The following is a 12684-nucleotide window of genomic DNA, read 5'->3' as shown; positions in this document are numbered from 1 at the left end:
GCTGAATATTAGAAGAGTTATTCAGAAACCTGTGGAGTTGAACTAGGTATTACAACTGATAACTGATACAATGACACACGCTCTTAACAAGGAAAAAGTGACAGTCCTCATACAAAGAAAACCTTAAAAAAGCAGAGGAATATAAAAAAGCCAGCTTAGAAAAATGCCATCTTCATGAAACATGAAGCTTTAATGCTATAGGTCAGTTAACCACCTACTAACCTAAAGGTGTTTAATTAAATTGCAGCCACACCATCAGATAGAGTGATTTCAAAATTCATCAAGAAAAATAAATGGAAAAGATTAGTAAAGAAAAAATTTATAGAAAAGAGAAATCAGCAAACTTATACAGCCAAAAACTGATGTGTCTTTATGAATGCAGAGATTTGGAACTGACCTAGCTTACTCATCAATGAACACTCCCCCAACCCCGCCTCAGCAGAGCAGGTTTTCAATACATATTAATATAACAGAATCACAATAATTAAAATAGTATGGTACTACTGCAAAAACAGGCAGAGCAGTGGCACAGAATACAAAACCCAGACACTGACATTAGCCCCCAATCTGGAAACTGAGATAAAGGTGACATACCAAATCACTGGGATATGATGTTGAAACAGTCAATTAAGTGGTCGGGGAAAAAATTAGACTTCTACCTCACATAATACAGTAAAGTATGTATCAGTTATATTAAATTGGTAAGTGTAAAAAAGCATAAAAGAATAAGACATCACAGAAAAACATTTATCATATATTGTGGTGGGAAAAGGTCATTTTTATCATTAAAAAAAAACTGAAAAGAAAAAAAGAATTATAGAAATGAGTCCTGAAAATTTAGAAGTTTTTGTGTCAAAAAGCACAATAAAATTAAAATGTAAGATAAAAATGGAGAAAACTGCAACATATAGCATATAATAAAATATTCTTACTACATTGAGCTCTTATGAATTCATCGAGAAAATCATCCTAATTCAAAACTGGGCAAAGAATAAAGACGTCACAAAAGAAAACTATAAATAGCAAAAAAAAAAAATCACATAAAAAAATGTTCAAATTCAGTAACAAAGAAGTGCAAATTAAAACAAAGTATTTTTTTTTGCCTATAAAATTAGAAAATGTTGTATTTCAAGTTAATAATCAGTACTAGCAAGTAAAAAATGCCGTGACATATTGCCTTCCTGGAGAGCAATATGTATTAGTAATTTTTAAAATGTTCCCACTGACATTCATCAAGAAATAATCCTGATAAAACAGAGATGAACATAAAGATTTGTATATAAGAGTGCTCATCACAGTTTTATTGATAAGAATTACAATTAGAAAATGTCAAAACACATTTGTAAAATAAAACATGGGAAATAAATGCAATGACATGCAAGGCAAAGCAGCCAGAAAGAAGAAAAATATTTTGTGACTAGAAAGATGTTCCTGATATATGATAGGCAAAGACAAACAAAAAAAAAAAACACAAAATAGTGTCGGTCCACATGTCACTACTCCAATTTCATTTATTATAAAAAGAAGTACATCTACACAAATATGCACATACAAAACACAGAAGAGGAACTATGGAAAACTGGCAATAAGATTAAAAAAGATATTTTTTCCTTATACCATTTTGCATTTTCAAAATTCTCTCTAATGAACATCTATTAGTTACATAATTTAAAAACTAAGCATGGTTTCAAAGTAAATACTCCTTACCTTTATAAAACCCCAGAGTCCACCAGCAGATGCTTCATCCTGACCTCTACCAATTCTAGGATCTTCTTGTTCCTCTGGAAAAGTAATGGCCGATGTGGTTTCAGTTCCTTGGGCCAGAGATGTCAAACTGGCTTGCTGAGTAATGGGAGTTGGCAAAATACCTAGTCAAAGGTAAAAAAATGTTTAAAATGCATAATTTATTACATAAATTCCTAGAAAAAAGAAGATATAATAGATGAAATGAGTAGTTCAAAATGGCTTAAATAATGTAACTACATACTCAGGCATTTCAAGATTGAGTTATGGACTCAAAAATTCACCTAAAGCTTTATACAATGCAAGTTAAACAAAATTCCAAAAAAGAAATTTCTTTCATTTTCATAGGCTTACACCACCTGTCCTAAAAATGGACAAAAAGTATACGTATTAAAAAGTACTTCATATTTGCTCTATTTAGCACTTAGATGTGGACAGATATAGTTCTATTTTCTTTTACACATAAAAATAATTGATGTGAGAAACCAAGCCCATCACATAAAACATGTAACAATTAGTACACATACTCTGTATGCCCTATTTTAACTCCAAAAAGGAAATTCACATATACATTAACATGGGTATAATATTTATTAGTCTACAAAAAATTTTATTTATAAAGGTAGATTCACAAAGTTGGATAATAAAAATCACAACAAAGTTGCTTCCTTCCCTAAAATGAGAAACAACAGGCAGAAGATGACATGGATGAAGTTTTGATACTGGTTTCCAATAACCATTCCAGGGAAGTCAAAATAGTAGGTATAGCTGACCTCGAAAAGGAAATGGCCCAATACCACCAACTTATGGCACATATGAGCTTTTATTTGGTTGTGAATTTTTACCTGGCTAAATAAAACTACTCCCTGGATCATTCAGTCCTGATAATTTTTTAAATAAAGCTTTAAAAAAACTCTCAAACTTCACCTTGAAGTTTCTCTATAAGTGCACAAAATGTCAGGACAAAATTTTGGAATTTTGTCTGACACTCTATATGCTAATCACATACAACTAAGTTTTACAACATATAAAAATCATATACTGTCACAGCAGCTTTATTTTAATATCTTAAATAGGAAAAACAAAAAGAAGAAACAGGAAACCAAAGAAATGCATTTAAAACATGAATGCAGAGAAACTGGAACCCTCATACACTGCTGGTGGGAGAGCTGCTTTGGAAAGTAGTCTGGCGATTTTTCAGAAGTCAGCAATTCTCTGTCTATATACATACTCAAGACAAATGAAAATATGTCTATATTAAAACTTGTACACAAATGTTCATAAAAGCAGTATCCATAATACCCAACGAGTGAAAATCCAAAAGTTCATCAACTGATGAACTGAATAAACAAAGTGTGGTCAATCCATACAATGGAATATTATTCAGCTATAAAAATTAAAGAAGTACTGACACATCCTACAAGGATGAACCTTGAAAATATTATGTTAAGAAGCCAGTTATAAAAGACCGCATTTTTGTAAGATTCCATTTATATGAAATGTCCAAAATAGGCAAATTCACAGAGACAGAAAGTAGATTAGTGGTTGCTTAGATCTGTGAGGATTTGGGAGGAAGAAAGGAGTGACTGCTAATAGTTACGGGGTTTCTTTCTGGAGCAATTGAAAGGTTCTAAAATTGATTGTGGTGATGGTTACACAACTCTGTAAATACATTAACAAGTACTGAACTGTACACTTTAAATGGGAGAATTACATGGTATGTAAATTATATCTCAATAAAGCTGTCATTAATAAAATAAAACATTACCTATAGCCACTTATTTCAAAGTATCAGTAAGAGAGAATTACCTGTTACTGGAGGTGCAGAAAATGATGGCATCAGAGGTGTCTGGGGAGCTCTTCCTGCATGTCCCCTTGTAATGTCGTAAGCTGAACCAACAGAAAATCCAGATGTAGGAGGACCGGAAGAGGGTGCAGATAGAACAGTACTTGGGGCAGAAGTTGAAGTTGGGAAGTGAGGTAAAGGAGGATTACTGAAGGTAGCAACAGTTGGTGGAGAAACAGGAGGTGGTACAGAAGTAAGAAGGGGTGGAGCAGAAGAAACTGGTGAAGGAGGCACAAAAGGCAACGATGCAGAAGGCCTCACAGGAGGAAGAGATTGCTGAGGGGTAGAGTATGCATGTGGTGGCAAGGATTGCATAGAAGATACATTTGGAGAAGAAAAGGAACTGGTTGCAGCTAGAAAAAAATGGGGAGAAAAAAACCACTAAATTAGAAATGCTTTTCACTTAGTTTTCAAAGTATCGCTTTACTTTCTTCCTGCAAAACTATTAAATATAACAGATCATATCCCAAGAATTATTTTTTAAATGTGTAATTTAGAATACACAACAAACACGATTCAACGCAAATGACTTTTAACTCCCATAAGTAAAAGGAGCAGCTATCTAAAATTATGGTACTGTTCATAAGATCTGTTATTTGTCTGTTTTCATGTTTTAATAGACTAAAACTATTTTTAACTCCTGCTGAAATGAGCATAATATACACACTGAAGGTCCAACTACTTTGGTCAGATTAATCACCACACAGAGTCACAGAACATGAGACAAAACTTTTTAGTATATTTTTGTCATATGATTTATCATCAATATGAAAATAAGGTACCTTTATATAGCAAAACATACATGTTTCCTGTCTTTGGGCCTAAATAAAAAAAGACCTATTTCCCTTCATCTTGGCAAAGACCAGAGATGTTTTAAAATACGCATTCTCTTTTTAACTAACTCTGAGAAAAGGTAAAAGTCTCTTTATTATCTTCAAAACACACTAGATGCTAGACACTAGACAACTCCATGTACCTAAAGGAAGTGGGGTGGAAGACAATGCAGCAGCAGCAGCCAGTCCAGCAAGATTTGGTGGAGGAGTTCCAGGTGGTGTCGTCTCTATTCCACTCTCTTCCATCATTTTTCTTCAATTATGGTGTACTGTAAAAATATAAAAATGTACTAAGTATTACACAGTAGTCAAAAGTATATTTTTAAGGCTTGTATAGTGAGAGAATAATTTCATTGAATAATCATTAAAGGATGGATGTCTGTCTTAATGTTTATAATGCCATTTATTTCCAGATGAAGGGTCTGTCAAAATTCCTAAGTCTGTGAGAATATTAAATATGTAAGCATTTCATACACGTACTTTATAATTAGAAAAAAATTTTATGCTCACTATATAACTAATCATCCAATATACTGGTAAATAATATATACTATTATATAAGCAGTAAATTATATTAGTAAAAATTTAAATAGTAAATTACTAATTTAATTTGTCACATGAATATTAGATTTATATCTAGGTTCCAGTCATTATTACATTTAAAATAAAAATAAATTATTTAAGTTTTTGAAACGCTTCCTCTCTCCCCATAAAGCTTTGTATGTGGGCTACTCCTCTTGCTAACATTAAAAAATAATAAAAAATACTCAATTCTTGGTTTTCCTAGTTCATATTCTAAAACATATCCAGTAATGGCTGAATGATATGTCTCAGGTTTTAGAAAAGTTAACTAGAGCAAAAATGCCACTAGATAGCAGGGTCCTAACAGATGACAACAGATTATAAAAAATGGGAGAATACCTTTAAAAATTATTCACTTTCAAGCCTGTCTCTAGTATAAACTCAAAACTTTTAAATATACTAAATATGTTGTTGATGTTTTTACTCATTTAACATTCAGTGAAGGTCAACTGCTTGCCAAGCACTGTACTGATGCCTCTGGAAATATAATGAAAGCAAAAACAGGATACTTACACTTCAGTACAGGAGATAATTAAAGAATAACATTAATGTAGAATGAATTATAGCCTGGATTATGTGCTCTGAGCATAAGAACACAGATGTTTTACATGTTTGATTTTCTCTTCTTTCTTTTTCTTTTTTTTTTCTTGCAATATGATTTTTGACTTGAAGGTCTGGGAAGGGTCTGTCAGGAAGTCACATATAAACTGAGATGTGAAGGATGTGCAGAATTTAATGAGGCGAGGGAAAGGCAATAAGGAGGGCAGATTCTAGAAAAAGTGAATGTACAAAAAGTATAAAGACCCTATAAAGTAGAAGGAACAAGACACATTCAAGAAAACCCATGTCGCAAGGAACAGAAAAGAAAAATGGACCTAGAGACACAGGCAGGAGCCCAGACTGTGTTGAGCTTTTTAAGCCAGGCTAAGGAGTTGGTTTTTCTCAAGAACATGACGTCACTATGGGGCATTTAGGCTGGAAGTGACCTTTCTTTTGTTTTGTCTTTTAACTTTTTTGAAGAAATTTTATATTGACAAAAAGATACAAAAATAGTTCAGAGTTCATAAGTACCCTTAACCCAGCTTCTCCCAATAACAGTATCTTATATAACTATAGCACAATGAATCGAACCCAGAAAATTAACATTGGTACAATACTAGTAACTAAAATACAGACTTTATCAGGACTTCACCTGTTTTTATATTTGTGCACGTGTGCATGTGTATGTGTAGTCCTATGTTCTATAAAGTCTCATCATATGTAACAACTCATGTAACCACCATCACAATCAGGACACAAGTGTTCCATCACCCTCAAGAAATTCCCTGATGCTGCTCCTTTATCACACCTTACCACCAACCACAAGCCCTGGCAACCAAATATTCTCTATGTTTTCTCATTTCATGAATGTTTCAATAGAATCATACACAACATAAACCTATTGAGATTGGCTTTTTTTCATTCAGCATAACGCCCTTCAAATCCATCAAGTTGTTGGATGTATCAATAGTTAGTTCTTTCTTATTGCTGAAGAGTACTCCAGTTTATAGATGTACCACCGTTTATCCATTAATCTGTTGAAAAACATTTAGGCTGATTCCAGTTTTTGTCAATTTACATTTGTGTTTTGAAAAGATTCTTTTCATGACAATATGCAGATTGGGCCATACGGTAGTCAGTAGTCAGAGTAAATGCAGAGACTATTAAGCAGGATGCAGAAGTAGTTCACATAGAAAGTGATAACACCCTGGACTTTTAGGGATGTGGGGAAAGAGGGTACCTGTCTCCTAAGGGTCATTTGGCAATGCCTGGAGACATTTTTGGTTGTCAAAACTAGAGGAGTACTACTAGCATCTACTAGGTAAAGACTGAGGATTCTGCTAAAAATCCTACAACACAGGACGGCCACCACAAGAAAAAATTATCTGGCCCCAAACATCAATAATGCCAAGGTTGAGAAACTTTGGCCTAGATTAAGGTGATGATACTGGAGATAGAGAAGCACAGATTCAAGAAATGCTTAGGTGGTTAGATTCAGTGACAGACTGGATATGGGAGCAATGAGGAAGAGAGGCATGACTTGGACAACTGGATAGATGGTAGTGCCATTCGCTAAGAGAACATTAAAAAGGTCAAGGTGTTTGATTTGGGGGAAGGGTGGTATGTAGTGTTTAATATTGGACATGCCAAGTTAACTCCCTTGAACCATCCAAGGAAAGGCAATGACTTGGTCTGCAGCTTAGAAACCACATAAGTGTGGGTCTTTTGCATTTACTGATAGTCTCTAAAGTCATGCTCTGAGATAGGTTAAGAAGAGAATACCAAATGAAAAGAGATGACCCAACCAATTTCTGAATAACCAGGCAGAAGACAAGCTAGCAGAGAAGAATGAAAGATGACCAGAAACAAAACTTGAAGACTGTTGGTGTCCAAAAGCCAGAGTGTTTCAAGGCAGGCACAGGTGCAGAGACACCAAAAAGGATGATATCTGAAAAATTTAACGATTTGCCAAACTGGAGACGAATGTAGTGAGAGCTGTTTCCATGGAAAGAGTGGGGATAGAAGCCAGTTTGAACTGGACCGAGGAGTGGGAGTTAAGGCAAATGGGCACAACACTTTCAAAAGTTTGGCTGCGAATGCAGAGGAAAGATCTATGGCAGTAAGTAGAGAACAGAGATCCAGGGAGGCAAAATCCTTTCATTCTGTACCAAAATACCAAAGGTAGATAGATAACCTGGGGCAGAAACAGCCCTCAGGGGATTTTTACCACTCCCAGCAAAAGTTCTTTCTTCTTCATCGTCCCATTTTTTCTATTAGTTATTCATTTCCTTCTACAGATGCTACCAAAACCTTACAGTGATTAGTGGAAGTCAGATTTAATAACAACCTTGATCCCTAACATTAAATACCTTGGCAAAGGAACCTGTACAATGTATACAACCCATAACATGAAATCAATGGTCATTTTTTTTTTTTCAGTCTTTAAAAGCATTACTATCTGAGAACTGGCTCAAAGACAATATTGGGTAAATTGTGTATATATAAATGTAATACCTTCTACTAAAAAAAAGCTGTTGTGATAAAATAACAATGAAGTGTCAGAGTGGGTAAAGGTTTTAATGCTCAAGTCTGGGCACAAAACGTAAATTAATGTACAAACATTAAAGTGGATGGCTATTTATATAGATACAAGGAAACAGGATAACGGTGCTTTGATAACCGTAAAAACACTACAAGCAAGTATTGTACTACTACTGGTGAAAAAGATGGTCTGTACTACCAGAGAGTGAATGCCAGGGCAGGGTCTGAGATTTGTCTCTGCAGTCTCAGCTCTGATCCCAAAATAAACTTCCATAAATGTTCACTGAGTTAAATAGCAGCTGTACAGGAGAAAAACTAGAATGCCAAAATGTGTCATGTTCGCAGAAATGTACAGGCTCTTAAAAACTCTACTTTGAATGACAAAAACTCTCTTGGATAAAATTCTGCCAACCTAGGATATGGGCTACTCCGTAAACTTGCCTGAAGCAGGTCCCAGGAACAGAGAGTAGAATACAAAAGCACCCTGGAGCAGCACCTGGTACTGACCAGGGAACCTAGAGGATAGTAAGCTATTTCTCATTACCGGCCCGGTTTGTTGACCTAGGAGTTTCCAAGGCGGGAGCGGCCGAAATCCTGTTACTGGAGACGGTGGCCTGCCCCCAGGATATGCCACGTCTCCAGGCCAGGCTGGGCAGGGCTAAGGTCAGCAGGCGCCAGCCGCTGGTCTCTCCCCTGCGGCCAGAGCACTGGAAGGTGGAGCCAAATGACCAGGGGCGCCGGCCTCGGTCGGACAAGAGCAAAGTGCCGGAACAAGAGCCCCCAAACCGCACCCATAGTGCAACCCGCGGTGGGGTCTCATTGTGTGGAGAAGCGCACCAGTTCCCAGGATGCACCCTGCATGATCCCACAGCCTACGCCAGGAATGAACGACTGGGGCTCCGAAAAGACCCTCGCCTACCGTGGCGCCGGCCAGCCCGCCCACTTTGCAAGGACTGCTTCCCTTGGCGCCTGGCTTTGGCGCCCGCTTCCCGAGCCGCCGCCGTCCGCATGCACGCGCGTTGCTCCCAGGCTGATGCTCACCTGGGGACCCAAGAGAGTGTCTGCGTAGCAGCTGAAAAGTAGGGGACAGGGAGTCGGGAAGTTGAGACTATGGCTCCAGGAAGACGAGGAAGATGCAGACAAGAGTTCCCTCCGCACGTCCCCGCCTCCAAGATGGCCACCCGCGGCGCACGCCCCTGCGGCTGCCACGTCGGCGCTCCCCGCCCCGCGCCCCGTCCCGCCCCGCGCCCCGCGCCCTGCGCCCCGCCCCTCTCGCCAGGAACCCCGCCCCTCTCGCCAGGAACCCCGCCCCCAGCCGCGGGTCGAACCTGTCTGAATACCTCGGTTGGAAGATCCTTTTGCCCTCCTAGGCTAGGCGCTGCCTTCCTACGGAAGCATTCTCCAGTAGGCCTGTCCTCCTTTCCACTCCGCATCCCCCACATGCGAGAATGCACCTTTATTCTGTGCCGTGGCCGCCCACGGAGATAGAGATGAGCCAGCCAAGGTTATCTAGTCTATTCTCCACCTCTTGGCAGGACTGCACTGCAGAAACAGGGGATTTATCTCATGTATTTCAGATTTCTAGAAACAGCAGTTGCATCAGGAGATAGCCGGGTGGGGAAAAGGTAGCAGCTAATGTACTTATTTTTCCACCGAGTTCATGTATGAAAAAACAAAGACAAAGATGATCAACTTTCTAAATCTTATACGTTCCACTTAAAACAGTACCTGAAACAGTCTGTGCTCAATAATATACATTAAATAAATCAATGAATGGAGTGCAATAGAAGAAAACAAGGAATTTGAAATCAAAAGTCCTGGTTTGGGTCTGGGACTACCCTAATGCCAGTTGTGCAGTTGCATGACCTTGTATAGGTTACTTAGTCTCTGTAAGTCTCCATATTTCCATCTGTAAGATGGGAATAATATGTGTCTAACTCAGGCAGGTAACAGAGTCAAATAAAATAAGGCATATGAAAGCACTTTTTAAACTGCCAAATGTTAAACACATGAAAAGTTGTTTTTCTTGTTCCCACTGCCTTCAGGAACCCATTCATAGGTTTAACATTAATTTATGTCTTGGACTTGATCATTGTAAGCATTCTAAAATTCCTCACCAAAAAGTTAATGCTATTTAATTATGTCTTGACTTCAGATCTTGCTTTGCAACTACAGTAGGTTGTTCCCTTTGGTGATGACTCTTATCCCATCCACTGAGAATGTATGTAGGTGGCTGTCTAGGTTATGCTCCAGAAAGTGCTGTTTAGGGTGGTGCTGAAAATAGTTATCATCTCTATCTTCTTTGGTCAACACCCTTAATAGCTAAATGGTCTTTTGGTTTCTTTATTCATTCGACAAATATTTATTAGTGGTTACAGTATGCTGAGCAGTGGTACCAGAAATGTAGCAACAAACAGACAAGGTGTCAACACTTAAGGAGCTTTCATTTTCATAGGAGAGAAAAGCTATGAACAGGAAAATAAACAAATCAAGTATTGCTGGTGACAGGGACATTGAAGAAAATTGATAGGGTGATATGATATAGAGTAATTAGGATAGGCCACTTCACATAAGATGAAAGTGAGGGGCTTCTCTAAAGAGGTGAGATTTGAGTAGATACTTGTAAAAAAAATCAGGCCTAAGGTTATCTGGTAAGGTAACAAAATATGTTAGATAGAGGGCAATGAAGGGCATCAATGGAAAATGATAGCTTCATGATAGAACAAAAAACTGCTTCATTCCGTAAAGTTTGTAATAGTCATATCAATAGAGAAGCACGTATTTTCAGGTGGAGAGGAGCGAGGCTGAGACTCTGTGTGTCCGCAAATACCCAAAGCATGAAAATAGGAAAGACAAATACCCAAAGCATGAAAATTCAAGGAAGAAAACGTGAGGTCTCATGACAAATACAAAATAATAGGGGAGAACACAAATCATGTGGCATGACTACTTGGTGCTATGTTAAAAATGCTTTACCTTTTTCATACGGCTTTTGGGATAGGAGTAATTGCAGTTGGCAATCAGGAAATGGAGCTATGTTGTTCTGTTAGTGCATTTTTTTCATGCACCATTGCTTTTATGAAACAGCTCATTCCTTTTTGAGACTCTCTCTTCCCTTGGATTCATGATGCTGAATTAATCTCTTCTCCTACTCCTTTCAATTACTACTTCTGTCTTACAAAATTTATTATTTTGTTAGGTCCTCCCGTCTTCTCATTTGAGAAATACCTATTTCTCATGGAGATCACACACTGGAGTCATTTAACAGGGGTTTAGGTACTGGCTTTGTCACATTTTACTCCCCAGACACACCGTATGAGAGCCAACGCTGGGGCTTATCTCACGTTCCTCCTTTTGGGAAAGATAGTAAACAGCACAAAGTCAACAAATCTTCACCTTTTGCCTTGCAAGAGCCACTGCGTATCACCTACCAGTGCCCCGACTGCCTCCATCTTTCTGCATGCTCGCTCCTGTCCCACTACATTAGCTGGAAAGGATTCAGATGCTTGGCATACCGCTTTTAAAGATTGCTAATCCCACTTGTACATTCCCGTCTTATAGATAAGAGAAAAAATCCGCTCTTAGAATTTTAACAGAAACCCTCATGCCTGCCTCTTTCTAATCTTTCTCCAAAACTTAAGTTCAAGTTTCTAACTACGTAAAAAGTTCACCATCTTCTCAAATTCAATCAAGTAAGAGATAAATTCATCACCTTATCTATAAAACTGTTTTCGGATTTTGCCTTTTCAATTTCATTAATACTAACATTAATATCCAGTAGTCAGAAAAAAAATATTTCTCAGCTCTCCCTTCTCCACCAACTGTAACCATCAAGACCCCAAACTTGTGAAAGTTTCCTACTGCTTTGGTAGACCGTGGTAAAGCTCTTTGGAAAAAGTACCTCAGAGGCAGAAGTAGAAGTAGGTGGGCCCTTAGGGACTTAGTGAAACCTTCCAAGGGAGGGATGATGAAGTCAGGACTAAGGAGACAGCCTCTGCGTGGAGTGGGTATGGTCAAATGCAGATCCTGCATAAAGTCAGCAGTTTGCTTTTTTCAGAGACCTGATTCTACAAGCACAGTTCTCTCTATAAGCAAACATAAATTCAGATTTTATTTCAGATACTAAACACTTCTTTAAAGTTTGATTTGTTTTTTTTTCCTTAGGTAATATATAAACACATACAAAACTTGAAAGTACAAAATGTATGTAGTGACAAGTTTCCCTCACAAGCCTGTTCTCCAAACTCATAGTTCTCCTTGTAGAAAACCACTGCTCTGTATCTCACAAGCATGTATGAGATATATATTCTTTTTCTTGTGTTTTTTACACAGCTGGAAATACATTAGGTATACTACATATTGTACCTTAGTGCTTGGTGTGTTTGTGTGTGTGTGTGTAAAATACTACATGTGTATGTAAAATACTGCACATACATATTCATATATATCTTGGAGCTCATTCCACATCACTATATTTACAGTACTGCATTTATAAAGAGCTACATATGCTTCCATTAAATGGATTAGACTGCCAATAATTTCTTTAATTTGTCTCAGTTCCTGAACATTTAGTTCATTCCAAACTTTTGCTAACATCAG

General features: G+C 37.6%; 1 protein-coding gene across 1 annotated transcript in view; it reads right to left on the bottom strand.

Moving 5' to 3' along the window:
* Positions 1-9285, bottom strand: part of PRRC1 (proline rich coiled-coil 1) — a 37965-nt gene extending 28680 nt beyond the window's left edge. Inside the window, exons 1-4 of the mRNA XM_023529607.1 lie at positions 9127-9285; positions 4566-4691; positions 3553-3942; positions 1672-1868 (exon numbers count right to left, since the gene is read on the bottom strand). Of these exons, the coding sequence (XP_023385375.1) occupies positions 1672-1868; positions 3553-3942; positions 4566-4671 (693 nt within the window). The 5' untranslated portion in view covers positions 4672-4691; positions 9127-9285. The remainder of the gene's footprint in view (positions 1-1671; positions 1869-3552; positions 3943-4565; positions 4692-9126) is intronic.
* Positions 9286-12684: the final 3399 nt, after the last annotated feature.

This window comes from Pteropus vampyrus, unplaced genomic scaffold (genome assembly GCF_000151845.1).
Source record: "Pteropus vampyrus isolate Shadow unplaced genomic scaffold, Pvam_2.0 Scaffold39, whole genome shotgun sequence".
Taxonomy (NCBI): Eukaryota; Metazoa; Chordata; class Mammalia; order Chiroptera; family Pteropodidae; genus Pteropus; species Pteropus vampyrus.
Note: the sequence above shows the minus strand (reverse complement) of the source record. Positions and strands in the feature narration are given on the sequence as shown.